Source organism: Triticum urartu, chromosome 6 (genome assembly GCF_003073215.2).
Source record: "Triticum urartu cultivar G1812 chromosome 6, Tu2.1, whole genome shotgun sequence".
NCBI classification, from domain to species: Eukaryota; Viridiplantae; Streptophyta; class Magnoliopsida; order Poales; family Poaceae; genus Triticum; species Triticum urartu.
The window spans coordinates 430067112-430081531 of NC_053027.1; the positions used below are offsets into that span (position 1 = coordinate 430067112).

At 46.4% G+C, this 14420-nt stretch overlaps 1 protein-coding gene across 1 annotated transcript; it reads right to left on the bottom strand.

The window, feature by feature from the left end:
* Nucleotides 1–954: 954 nt before the first annotated feature.
* On the bottom strand, nucleotides 955–8548 carry LOC125513984 (quinone oxidoreductase-like protein 2 homolog). Its single transcript, XM_048679221.1, has 6 exons — nucleotides 8112–8548; nucleotides 7712–7820; nucleotides 2995–3086; nucleotides 2604–2862; nucleotides 1941–2084; nucleotides 955–1355 (listed from the first exon to the last, which is right to left on the bottom strand). Exons 1-6 carry the CDS (start codon nucleotides 8456–8458, stop codon nucleotides 1266–1268), a joined length of 1041 nt encoding a protein of 346 aa, XP_048535178.1. The 5' UTR covers nucleotides 8459–8548; the 3' UTR covers nucleotides 955–1265.
* Between the last annotated feature and the right edge of the window lie 5872 nt (nucleotides 8549–14420).

Here is a 14420-nt window from a genome sequence, read left to right on the forward strand (position 1 = left end):
TAGTTGTAGTTGCTTTTATTCTAGCCTACTACTTTGGCTAGGTCCGAGAGGCTACTAAACTTGTTTGGACGTGCGAACCAACCTGTGGTTGAATGATTAAAGGAACTGTGGTATCCCCAGCTAGTCCTGGCCATGGGCAGCCCGGCCCGAAAAAACCCGACCCGGCCCGGCCTTGTCCACGAGCCGGGCTCAGGCCTAGGTTTTGAGCCCGATGCCCGAGCCGGGCCCGGGCCCGTCATTTATGCCATTTAAGGAAGAGGCCCGGCCCATGGCCCGAGGCCCGACGGGCTTTTAGCATGATCGGCCAAGCTCGGGCCCAATTTTTAGGCCTGACAACCGGGCTGGGCCAAGCTCGGGCCTGGGTTTTTTGCGTCGGGCTTTGTTTGGCCTGGCCCGAAGCCCGGCCCGAGGGATGGCCAGGTATTATGCCAGACTATGTAATACGATAGAATACAGCATAAATCATTTTGTCCTGAAATTTTAAACATGAGTATTATGCCAGACCATGTATGTTGCCAAAATGTTTCAAAAATATTTGACTTCTTAATTTTTATTTTCAATTTGGGTGCACGCACACCCAGGTTCATGCTCGTGTAGCTAGTACTGTATCTCGGTAACCTATCATGCTGTTATCAACACTAGCAAATTGTTCGTGCTTTGCACGTCATTTAAATATACATAAAAAGCATAGAAAAATACATTTGAATATATTTTTTTCTTTCCTAAAATCATATTGGACAAGATCCAACTTGGTTCTTACCTCCAGATTGTTAGCATCAGATAAGCATGTGGATAGATGCTTCTAGAACACATGAGATGGTAGAGTTGGGGTTCAATTGGAAGGCCATGTGGCAAAATCCTATGTGTTGAAAACTTTATCCAACAGATGATAATGCTTGGATTTGCTATCTCTTGACCGTTGGATGGGCATATCCAACGACTAATACTTGAAGCTATTGGCACACTATATAGATGGTATAGATAAGAGAATTTGCAGAAACTTTACATAGCACCCAAAGCTTTTATTCACCCAGAGGATTATTCAGCCACCCTCCTGTATGAAATTTATGGTAGCCTGGCATACTTATAGAACAATCCGACGGCTTTCAGCACACAAATTATACAGCAATCTCAGACTGCAACAGCTGAAAAGAATTGGACAACAGATTCTACACACAGCTAATTCCGTGGGTAGTTTCTCAGAATCCGATTCTCCAGAATCAGCAGCTGAAAAGAACTAACCGGTACCCTAGGGAACTCATCCATCAAAGTCTTGATTTTGCTGAGGAGCCCATAACGATCATCACTTTACCGACCGCTTTCCTATCTCTCAAGTCAGCAAAAGCGAGATGGGCCTGTAAAATTTTCAAAAGTTATATGGTAAATCTCCACATATTGGAAGATGGTACATGCAATCTTGGATTTGATCCAAGAACTATTTAAGAGCTTCGATATACGAGTATAACTACTACTCTGATAAGAGCATGACCACCGACCACTTACATTTCTGCTAAGGATGGCCTGATATACATTTATACCAGAAATAAAGTGATGAAAACCACCACGTTAGGTCAAATTATGCTGGTAGAAATTTTTATGTTAGAAACAAAACATTAATGTTGACGCATAGACACGGAGAAGTGGTGTTCTCTTAGATAGTTCCAGCAGCCTAGCACACAAACAGAAATACTATGAATTTGTAAGCACCAAATGATAGCAATGTAATGAATATAGATAGGCGACATGGCAGTCAAATGGTGTAAACAATGCAATTACAATTTACCCAACCATAGTTCACAAAACGCCCTTAGACACCATAAAATTCTGACATGAGGATATGTTAAGGTATGCAGAGGCAAGCACCACAGGTAGTCATGTAATGACTAAACGAGAAATTCCAGCCTGCTGCAACTATTGTGAAGTTTATTAATGTCGCTTACCTCAGCGAGCCTGTAGGTGTGTGAAAGTTTAACTGTTATCAAACCCTTTGAAAGCCATGACAGGAGTTCGTTAAGTGAGTCGATGAGTACTGCTGGCCGGTGAGTTAAGTAGCTTCCCCAGTACAGACCATGAATTGTCCAGTTCTGAAACATCACACCACCATTAGCTAGTAGTATTCTGCAGAAAGCAGTTCTATCACTATTCACAGTATCCTTACTACGTAAGTTCTTTTCTAGTGCTGTAACGTCTAAATATACTGAATTCCGAATATTGCCATCTTATATTCTAGTGCTATCAACTAACTTACTGAAATAAATACAACTTCACATTGATTGATCGTATTGCATTATCTTGCATTTATGATTTTGATATGAACTTACATGATTGCATCCATGGTACTGACTGATGGATTCTCAAATTAGTTTCAATATGATGTTGCAGGAATCAACAGACTTGAGTGGTGTGTCTCTTCTTTAGCAAGCTAAAGTTTGTCATGTCGAATGCCTATTCTAGGTACATGTAGTAGGCTCTTCTGATTCTAGCAATGCAGTAAAAAGACCAATACACAGAGCAATTAAGATAAGTACTGAAAGCCAACATTGAGTCAATTCCACATATAAAGCAGAAGACCTTAACCTTCATGTCTAAATACACCAGTATACCTTAATAAGTGCAATGTTAGCTCGAATAACTGGAATATCCCCACTAGCAAATCCAATGAGCAGAATATGTGCACCCCAATTGAGAAGTTTCAAGCTATCTTGAGTAAGCTTGCCACCAACAGGGTCATATAAAACATCGACACCTTTGAGATCACTAGCCTTTAAAAAGGACTTGGCACTTTCAATAACATTCTCCTTGCTCGAGTCAATCACATGATCGGCTCCTATTGACTTGAGATACTGCAATTTCTCAACTCCCCTGAACTCAATACGAATAATATTATGGACCAGAAAAATTAGTCAAATATGAAGTAACATAACAACAACCTATGACCCAGAATACATAACAAGGATTGAAGAATTTAATTTGTTGTGCTAAACTGCTAATCACCTGGCAACTGCAATAACAATAGCACCGCATACTTTTCCTATCTGTACAGCAGATACCCCAACACCGCCGGCAGCACCAAGTACAAGTAGCACCTGATATTACAACTTAGATTAGTGAGAATCACCAAAGCCTAGGGGGTACAGCAGATAAATGCATAACGCATACTGTACTTATTTTTTATATTTGTTGGGGTATATACATGCTTAATAAATAATCGTTCCCTAAATATTAAGAGAACCTGCATATACAATTAACATCCTTCACTGCAGGTCTTTATATATGTGCATATTAACAGTAGGCAATATAGTAGTTCCATCAACTAGAACGCAAAATTCCCCCGCAAAAGAAAAAAAAAATCTCCTACCACCGTGCAACTTCCCTTCTCCCATTGCCATCACAATACGAGACAATGCAATGTAACCATGTACAGTTATGATCTGGTTGATGAATGTATGATTGAACTTTCAGAAGTGTATCTAGTTGCTGAATCGATTTTTGCCCACTGGAATGCTGCAATCCTAGAGTTGCTATGTTTGTGTAACAACTAGAGGCGGTATGGTCTGTTTGCTTCCAAACTACACTGTTTATGTTTTGGGAACGGACCTGCTATCTAACAGCTTTCATGAATCATTAATTAGAGCAGATCCCTAGTTAAGTGGATCCTTGAAGAGTCAGGAGCGTGGAGCTGGAAAATGAGGATCTGGAGCTCAAACGGAATAATCCCTAAAAAACGTGTGAGCAAAATTGATCTTTTGCATAGGCCATCAGATATTACTGTTTATCCCATAACATAGTCTGTACAAAGTGATACCAAAAATACAAAGTCATTTGAAGAGAACACATCACCCCATTTACAGTCAATTTGAGGCCTAAAAGTGACCAACCATGGAAGTTGAAAACTTTCAAATGGAACTTTAAAAACTTAAGGCTTAAAGGGAACGTCTTTCAAAGTTGAAGACCAAGAAATGACTTTGGCCTCTTACAACAGCTAGGATTAGGACTAACGTACGAGCAAAATCTGAGAGTCCACATATTGCAACTTCCTAGGAATACTCGTTCCTTCCTCCCTCTCTCCGTAATTTTCTCTCCATCGACTCAGTCGGCGCGTCGGGAGGGATTTGCGGCCTGGAACGCTAATGTCTTCTCCTTTTCCCACCACTTTGCCACCTCTCATGCTCTCTCCGTTGACCTCTCTCTCTGCCTAGATAGCTCTCCCCTTAGGATCACCAACGTTTATGCCCCCTGCGCCCACGGCGCCAAAGAAGCCTTTCTCGCCGAGTTGGCCGGCCATGCACCTCACAACCCCGTTCCCTGGACAATCTTGGGAGACTTTAATCTCATTAGGTCGCCTGATGACCGTAGCAACAACAACTTTTCTCGCTCGGAGGCTAAATGGTTCAATGATTTCATTAATGATCTCGCGCTCATCAACCTTCCTCTCCGTGATCGTCAGTTTACGTGGTCTAGCCGGCAAACCTCCCCGACTCTTGCTCGCCTCGACCGTGTTCTCGTTAACACCGTTTGGGACTCTGCTTTCCCCACCTCCACACTTTCATCTTTTACACGCTCCACCTCTGACCACGTCCCCCTGCTTGCTTGCATCTCCTCGGCGGCCCCCAGATCACGTATTTTCCGGTTCGAGAACTCTTGGACGCTTCATCCGTCCTTCCGAAACTCCATTCGTTCCACTTGGCTATCTGCGTTTCAGGCTGATGCCACTGCCCGTCTTGTGGCACGGCTTCGTCAGTGTCGCCTCAGTTGTAAACGTTGGGCTAGACGAGTTGCGCCGGCTGCCCAGCGCAAGAACGATTGCCGCGTGCTCATTGACATCCTTGACCGTATTGAGGAGATCCGTCACCTCTCTACTCTTGAGGCCCTTCTTCGTACCCTCACAGTTGCAGCTCTGCATGCCTCTGTTAAGGAGCGTGTCTCCTATTGGAAACTTAGAGCGAAATGCCGCTACGCCATCGACGGTGACGAAAACACTGGGTTTTTTCATGCGTCTGCTTCCGCTCGCTTCCGTAGGAACTGCATCCCTGTCCTCTCCTTCGAGGGCCGCGAGATCACTTCTCATGAGGGCAAGGCGACCGTCCTCCGGGACTACTACAAAACTCTTCTCGGCACCACGACCCCTTGTGCCTGGACTTTCTCTCTCTCCGACTTGTACCCCGACACAACTCCTCTCCCCGACTCCCTCTCAGCCCCCTTTACCGCGGACGAGGTGCGAAGCGCCTTCTTCGACATGAACCGTCTGTCTAGCCCCGGGCCGGACGGTTTTGGACCGTCATTCTATGTCTCCTTTTGGGACGTCCTTTCTGCTGATGTGCAGGCTGTTTTTCACGACTTCTTTGCCAGCACTATCGATCTTACTAGAATCAACCGTGCCTTCCTAGTTCTCCTGCCAAAAACTGAGGCGGCTCGCTCCCCCTCAGACTTCCGGCCTATCTCGCTGCAAAACTGCATCATGAAATCCATCACAAGGGCCCTCTGCTCCCGCCTTCAGCAGCACATCCACTCCCTGGTGGATCCGGACCAGACGGGGTTCCTTCCCGGAAGGCGCATCTCGGAGAACATCGTTTATGCCGCTGACCTCCTCCATGCCTGCCACGCGCGCAAGGTCCCCACTGTGGTGTTTAAAATCGACTTCCGCAAAGCTTTTGACTCTATCAACTGGTCTAGCCTTCTCACGATCTTGTCCGCACGGGGGTTTGACGACCGTTGGTGTGGATGGATCCATGCCATCCTCTCAACCGGACACACGTCAGTTCTTCTTAACAATGTTCCTGGGGATTGGATCCTTTGCCGGAACGGCCTTCACCAAGGCGATGCCCTATCCCCTTATCTCTTTATTATTGTTGCCGATGTCCTTCAGCGCCTCATGAGGGCGGCCAGCACTTCCGGGCAACTAGTGCACCCAATCGACCCCTCCCTCCCTTGCCCCGTCCTGCAGTACACCGACGATACCCTTATCCTTTGTCGAGCCGACACTCCCTCCGTCACTCATCTTAAACAAACTCTCGATGCCTTTGCCCTCGCAACAGGGCTTTCTATTAACTTTCATAAGTCCGGGTTCATTCCCATGCATTGCGCCCCCGAGCTGTCGACCGAAATGGCCTCCATCCTCGGATGTCCTATCTCCACCTTCCCCCAACCCTACCTAGGTCTCCCTCTCTCCCCTCTCAAACTCCCCATCTCTGCCTATGACCCCCTCATCAGATCATTTGACCGCTATTTGTCCGGTTGGCGCGCTCTTCTCATTTCCTCGGGCGGTAGGCTTGTCCTTTGCAATGCGGTGTTAAATAACCTTGCCACCTATTACATGTGTTCCTATATGCTGCCCCCTGGAGTGCTTGAGGCAATCGATCGTCGGCGCCATGCTTTCTTTTGGACCGGCAAGGATACTTGCTCCGGTGCTCGTTGTTTAATTGCTTGGGACAAGGTGTGCGTTGATGTGCAGGAAGGCGGACTCGGCATGCGCGACCTCCGGAGACAAAATATGTGCCTCCTTCTCAACTTCGTCGACGCTCTTCATCGGCCCAGCTCCCCGCCCTGGAAGCTCTGGTTCCTCCGTCACGTCAGGGGCGATGTTGGGGACCCCTGCTCGGCGCCTTCGTTCCTCCAGAAGATCATCCAGGCAGCGCTACCGATCTACCGATCCATCACTCGGGTGCAGCTTGGTGATGGGCGCACTACCTCCTTCTGGCAGGATCGGTGGCTCCCAGGGGGTGCGCTCTGTTTCACCTTCGAGGCGCTCTTCTCCCACTCGACGCGGCCCAACGCCTCGGTCGCTGCGGTCATGGAGGACGGCCCCGCGCTTCAGCCGAGGCTTTCCACGGTGGCGGGCGTTCAGCTTGGAGCCGTGCACGCACTCCTGCGGGATGTTCGTCTGCTGGCCGCGCATGACCGCCGCTTCATGGCGTGGGGAGGCGACCTTGCTTTCAGCTCGCGGGCTGCTTTCCGCGTCCTGTCACCACACGGCGTGCTCGATCAGGACTCCATCGACATCTGGGGTTCTCGGCTCCCTGGAAAAATCAAGATCTTTGCAAGACTTTTGGTTGGCGATCGGCTTAGCACTCGGGCTAATCTGTACGCCAAAGACTGCGCTCCTTCATCGACTTGTGCCTCCTGCCATGCGGCGGAGACGGCGGACCATCTCTTCGCTGCCTGTCCTCGTGTGGCACCGGTCTGGGCCAGACTTGGCTTGGGCCCCTTTCTCTCCGTGGGTGAAATTCTCTCTACTTCGCCCGCGCCGCAAATTAATGGTTCTGCCTGGCGAGATGGCCTCTACATGCTGCTTTGGAACGTGTGGAAAGCCAGGAACAATGTGGTCTTCAACTCCATCAGCTGCACGACCGGCGACGTTCTCCGGCGCGCGGCCGACGATGCGCTTCTTTGGTCCAAACGTTTTGAGACTGGATCGAGCGAACAGCTCCTCCTGTTCCGCTCCTTCCTTATCTCGGGCACTTAGTTTACCTCTCTCTCTCTCTCTCTTTTTTGTTTCTTTGCCTCAGTGCATCTCCAAGTAAAAGACCAATTAAGAATGCCACATAAATAATGTGCAGTGCATATCATATACCCCCGCTGTAAATAAATATAAGATCGTTTATCTTATATTTCTTTACAGAGGGAGTACATATAGAATTGCATATAAAGAATGTTCAATAGATATCAGATAGAATGGCACATAAATAATGTCGGAAGCAAATGGGGAGCCCACCTGACCAGCCTTTAGTTGAGCTCTGTGGGCAAGGGCCAAATGTGATGTACCAAATGCAACAGGTAATGCTCCAGCAGCGACGAGGTCACATCCATCAGGGACTGCGTATCTGGAACACCATAAAATGGTACCGATTTAACAGTAAAACTCACCGCAATAACTAGAAGGTTTTGCTATTTTAAAGTTGCCTCGTTTAAGCTGATTTTTCTATAGATTGTAATACATTTGGTCCTTTGCTAAGTCTATGCTATCTGATTCGCACCAAATGCTAACGCATTAAACCAAAATACTTCGAGCGTCCATCTAAGAAGAAAATATCTGTGTAGATCAAACAACCGGAAGCTAACAAAGAGTAACTAGCTACAGAAATTGCCAACCAGGAGAGGGAGAACAAACTCACAGAGCCTTCTCGTCGGCGACGACAAGCTCGGCGAAGGACCCGACGCTAGCGAGGGAACAGACGCGGTCGCCGGGGCGGAATCTGCGCACGCCGGGGCCGACGGCGTCGACGACGCCGGCGTAGTCGGACCCCGGGACGTAGGGCAGCGGGGGGCGCTCCTGGTACTTGCCCTGCACTTGTAGGAACGTCGCAAAATTGAGGCTGGTTGCCGCCACGCGCACCCGCACGGAGGTCGGCGAGGACAGCTCCGGAATTGGTCGGTCACCGGAGACCGCCGCAAACGGCGAGTCCTCGCCGCCGGGCGGCAGCGTGGGATCGCCGAGCTTCCGCACCACGAGCGCCTCCATTTCCTAGGTTGGGGTTTGGACTCTGGAGGAGGTTCGGATTTGGACGGAGCTTTCGCACCACCAACCGCCCTGCCTACTACAGCGTTGGAAGGTTGCGTACACTCGGAAGTGTCACTCGAATACCCGCACAAATGCACAAAATTCCGAAACAACTGTACAGTAACAAAAATATAAAAAAAATGAGTTTTCCTTTTATGAACATCTCTGCCATCCTACAAAATTTCGCCACCAAAAAACATGCATAGTGGTCTGTGTCGAAAAACAGAAAATAAGTGCTCCGAAAGGATGTTAGAACATACGTTGACATAAAAGTATTTAGATTTTTTAACTGTCTTTACTATTTTTCAGATTTACTGTTCATGTGAGTGTATCAGAGTTCGAGCATAGATAATCCATATCCATCTCAGTAGCAATTTCTCGTTTCAATGTACTAAAGCCCTACATGTATCGACGACACGGTGGACCACATGACACATGTCACCTGCACGCGGACTTGTCATTGAAGCGAAGACCCATCTACCAACTGACATAGAAGGTCCACACATCTAGTAACATCGTCAAAAGAATATGACCATAAAAATATGACCTGTATGTGGAGTGTCTAGTCCAGGGTGCATATGCACCCGTATGAACAGTAAAATACGAAAAAAAAACAGGCAAGAAAAAAACTGAACTTTGCTGTACAAACATTATCGATTGTTTCACATGTGTGCAAAGTTTGTGATAAAAAAAATGATCAGTGCTCTAGATTAAAAAAAGCAAAATCAAAGCTCCAAAATTTCTATTTGTGAAAATATTTTGAAGCAATGTTCTTTTCTCACCAATCCTCCATGTATTTCATTCCATCACGAAACTTTGCACGAATGTGAGACATTCAACGATGTTTGTTACAATCCTCGCAAAAGAAATGATGTTTCTTACAAAAAATATCACATTTCCTTAAAGAAAAATCTTACTTTACTATTACCGTGAGTGCACATGCACCTGAGAGCAGAAGGACACTTCCGCTCAATCCATTCCATCAAAAGTAAACTCGATTTTTATTATTACTATTATCATTATTATTGTTATTATTATTATTTTGAAATGTGATAATAACATTCTATCAAGGTCTTCATATGGATCTGAGCCGTCAAAAGTGTATGGTCATATAGAGCATTGTTCTGGAGCGCGTTCCTGATACGTCTCCAACATATCTATAATTTTTTTCATTTCATGTTGTTACATTATCATTCTTGATGTTTTGCAATCATTTTATAGCAACTTTATATCTTTTGGGGAACTAACCTATTGACATAGTGCCCAATGTCAGTTGCTGTTTTTTTGTTTGTTTTTTTACTTCGCAGAATATTCCTATCAAACGGAGTCCAAACGTAGCGAAACTTTTTAGAGATTTTTTTTGGACAGAAGACAACTTGGGAGCCAAGGAAGCACCAAAGGGGAGGCCCGTGGGGCCCACAAGACACCAGGGCGCGCTAGAGGCCCCTGGCGTGCTCTGATGGGTTGTGAGGCCCATGGGGGTCTCCTCCACCGCCTCTTGGCTCTATAAATACCTAAATATTTCAGAAATCCTAGGGGAGTCGACGAAACATAATTTCAGCCGCCGCAAGTTCCAGAACCACGAGATCCAATCTAGAGCACGATTCTGGCACTCTGTGGGAGGGGAACACGATCACAGAGGGGTTCATCATCCTTATTGGTGCTCCTCCGATAAAGTGTGTGTTGGAAATATGCTCTAGAGGCAATAATAAAATGGTTATTATTATATTTCATTGTTCATGATAATTGTCTATTGTTCATGCTATAATTGTGTTATCCGGAAATCGTAATACATGTGTGAATACATAGACCACAACACGTCCCTAGTGAGCCTCTAGTTGACTAGCTCGTTGATCAAAAGATAGTCATGGTTTCCTGACTATGGACATTGGATGTCATTGATAACGGGATCACATCATTAGGAGAATGATGTGATGGACAAGACCCAATCCTAAGCTAGCTCAAAGATCGTGTAGTTTGTTTGCTGTAACTTTTTTGAATGTCAAGTGTCATTTCCTTAGACCATGAGATTGTGCAACTCCCGGATACCGTAGGAGTGCCTTGGGTGTGCCAAACATCAACATAACTGGGTGACTATAAAGGTACATTACAGGTATCTCGAAAGTGTCTATTGGTTTGGCACGAATCGAGACTAGGATTTGTCACTCCGTATAACGGAGAGGTATCTCTGGGCCCACTCGGTAATGCATCATCATAATAGCTCAATGTGATCAAGTGGTTGATCACGGGATCATGCATTACGGTACGAGTAAAGTGACTTGCCGGTAACGAGACTGAACAAGGTATTGGATACCGATGATCGAGTCTCGGGCAAGTAATATACCGATTGACAAAGGGAATTGTATACGAATTGATTGAATCCTCGACATCATGGTTCATCCGATGAGATCATCGTGAAGCATGTGGGAGCCAACATGGGCATCCAGATCCCGCTGTTGGTTATTGACCGGAGAGTCGTCTCGGTCATGTCTGCATGTCTCCCGAACCCGTAGGGTCTACACACTTAAGGTTCGGTGACGCTAGGGTTGTTAGGAAGACTTGTATGTGATTATCGAATGTTGTTCGGAGTCCGGATGAGATCCCGGACGTCACGAGGAGTTCCGGAATGGTCCGGAGGTGAAGATTTATATGTAGGAAGTTGTCATACGGTCACCGGAAAGGTTCGGGGGCATATCGGTATTGTACCGGGGCCACCGGAGGGGTTCCGGGGGTCCACCGGGAGGGGCCACCTCTCTCGGAGGACCTAATGGGCTGTAGAGGAAAGGGGAACCAGCCCTACATGGGCTGGACGCATCCCCCCCTTGGGCCCATGCGCCTAGGGTTGGGGGAAACCCTAAAGGGGGCGCCCCCTTGCTTGGGGGGCAAGCCCCCTCCCCTTGCGCCCCCCCCCCTCTAGATCTCATCTAGAGGGGGCCCCTTCCTCCTTCCCCTATAAATAGAGGGGCAAGGGGAGGGCTGCATACAACATCCAAGGCGCAGCCCTCCCCTCCCCAACACTCTCCTCCTCCGTAAGAGCTTGGCTGAGACCTGCCGGAGTACTGCAGCTTCACCACCACCACACCGCCGTGCTGTTGGGACCTCTTCCTCAACCTCTCCCTCCTCCTTGCTTGGATCAAGGCACGGGAGACGGTCCTCGCTCCCGTACGTGTGTGAAACGCGGAGGTGCCGTCCGTTCGGCGCTAGGATCTTCGGTGATTTGGATCACGACGAGTACGACTCCATCAACCCCATTTTCTTGAACGCTTCCGCTCATGATCTACAAGGGTATGTAGATGCACTCCTATCTCCCTGGTTGCTAGATGACTCCATAGATTGATCTTGGTGATGCGTAGAAAATTTTAAAATTCTGCTACGTTACCCAACAGTGGCATCATGAGCTAGGTCTATGCATAGTTACTATGCATGAGTAGAACACAAAGCAGTTGTGGGCGTCGATATTGTCAATTTACTTGCCGTTACTAGTCTTATCTTGATTCGGCGCATCGTGGATGAAGCGGCCCGGACCGACCTTACACGTACGATTACGTGAGACTGACCGATTGACATGCACTAGTTGCATAAGGTGGCTGGCGGAGTTTGTCTCTCCCACTTTAGTCGGATCGGATTCGATGACAGGGTCCTTATGAAGGGTAAATAGAAATTGGCAATTCACGTTGTGGTTTTGGCGTAGGTAAGAAACGTTCTTGCTAGAATCCTATAGCAGCCACGTAAAAACTTGCAACAACAATTAGAGGACGTCTAACTTGTTTTTGCAGCAAGTGTTTTGTGATGTGATATGGCCAAAGGATGTGATGAATGATATATGTGATGTATGAGATGATCATGTTCTTGTAATAGGAATCATGACTTGCATGTCGATGAGTATGACAACCGGCAGGAGCTGTAGAAGTTGTCTTTACTTATTTATGACCTGCGTGTCAACATAAACGTCATGTAATTACTTTACTTTATTGCTAAAGCGTTAGCCATAGTAGTAGAAGTAATAGATGACGAGACAACTTCAAGAAGACACGATAATGGAGATCATGGATCATGCGAGTGACAACGATGATCATGGAGCCCCGAAGATGGAGATCAAAGGAGCAAATGATATTGGCCATATCATGTTACTATTTGATTGCATGTGATGTTTATATGTTTTACATCTTATTGCTCAGAACGACTGTAGCTTAAATAAGATGATCCCTCGAAATAATTTCAAGAGAGTGTTCCCCCTAACTTGCACCGTTGCGAAGGTTCGTTGTTTCGAAGCACCACGTGATGATCGGGTGTGATAGATTCTAACGTTCGAATACAATGGGTGTAAGCCAGATTTACACACGCAATACACTTAGGTTGACTTGACGAGCCTAGCATGTACAGACATGGCCTCGGAACACAGAAGACCGAAAGGTCGAGCATGAGTCGTATAGAAGATACGATCAACATGAAGATGTTCACCGATGTTGACTAGTCCGTCTCACATGATGATCGGACACGGCCTAGTTAACTCGGATCATGTTATACTTAGATGACTGGAGGGATGTCTATCTGAGTGGGAGTTCATTGAATAATTTGATTAGATGAACTTAATTATTCATGAACTTAGTCTAAAATCTTTACAATATGTCTTGTAGATCAAATGGCCCACGTTGTCCTCAACTTCAACGCATTCCTAGAGAAAACCAAGCTGAAATACGATGCAGCAACTATACGGACTGGGTCCGGAACCTGAGGATCATCCTCATAGCTGCCAAGAAAGATTATGTCCTAGAAGCACCGCTAGGTGACGCACCCGTCCCACAGAACCAAGACGTTATGAACGCTTGGCAGACACGTGCTGATGATTACTCCCTCGTTCAGTGCGGCATGCTTTACAGCTTAGAACCGGGGCTCCAAAAGCGTTTTGAGAGACACGGAGCATATGAGATGTTCGAAGAGCTGAAAATGGTTTTTCAAGCTCATGCCCGGGTCGAGAGATATGAAGTCTCCGACAAGTTCTTCAGCTGTAAGATGGAGGAAAATAGTTCTGTCAGTGAGCACATACTCAAAATGTCTGGTGGCATAACCGCTTGACTCAGCTGGGAGTTAATCTCCCGGATGACGCGGTCATTGAAAGAATCCTTCAGTCGCTTCCACCAAGCTACAGAGCTTTGTGATGAACTTCAATATAGGGGATGTCAAAGACCATTCCTGAGGTATATTCAATGCTGAAATCAGCAGAGGTAGAAGTCAAAAAGGAACATCAAGTGTTGATGGTGAATAAAACCACTAAGTTCAAGAAAGGCAAGGGTAAGAAGAACTTCAAGAAGGACGGCAAGGGAGTTGCCGCGCCCGTAAGCAAGCTGCCGGGAAGAAGCAAAAGAATGAACCCAAGCCGAGACTGAGTGTTTTTATTGCAAAGGGAAGTGGTCACTGGAAGCGGAATTGCCCCAAATTGAAGGAAATATGCCCTAGAGGCAATAATAAAGTTATTATTTATTTCCTTATATCATGATAAATGTTTATTATTCATGCTGGAATTGTATTAACCGGAAACATAATACATGTGTGAATACATAGACAAACAGAGTGTCACTAGTATGACTCTACTTGACTAGCTCGTTAATCAAAGATGGTTATGTTTCCTAACCATGAACAAAGAGTTGTTATTTGATTAACGAGGTCACATCATTAGTTGAATGATCTGATTGACATGACCCATTCCATTAGCTTAGCACCCGATCATTTAGTATGTTGCTATTGCTTTCTTCATGACTTATACATGTTCCTATGACTATGAGATTATGCAACTCCCGTTTGCCGGAGGAACACTTTGGGTGCTACCAAACGTCACAACGTTACTGGGTGATTATAAAGGAGCATTACAGGTGTCTCCAAAGGTAGATGTTGGGTTGGCGTATTTCGAGATTAGGATTTGTCA

Excerpts from the sequence above, each read along its gene's own strand:
- LOC125513984 (XM_048679221.1), bottom strand. The coding sequence starts at position 8,458 with ATGGAGGCGCTCGTGGTGCGGAAGCTCGGCGATCCCACGCTGCCGCCC. Across the intron at positions 2,085-2,603 it reads CTAACATTGCACTTATTAAG|AACTGGACAATTCATGGTCT; the intron begins GTATACTGGTGT and ends GTGATGTTTCAG. Across the intron at positions 1,356-1,940 it reads ACACCTACAGGCTCGCTGAG|GCCCATCTCGCTTTTGCTGA; the intron begins GTAAGCGACATT and ends AAAATTTTACAG.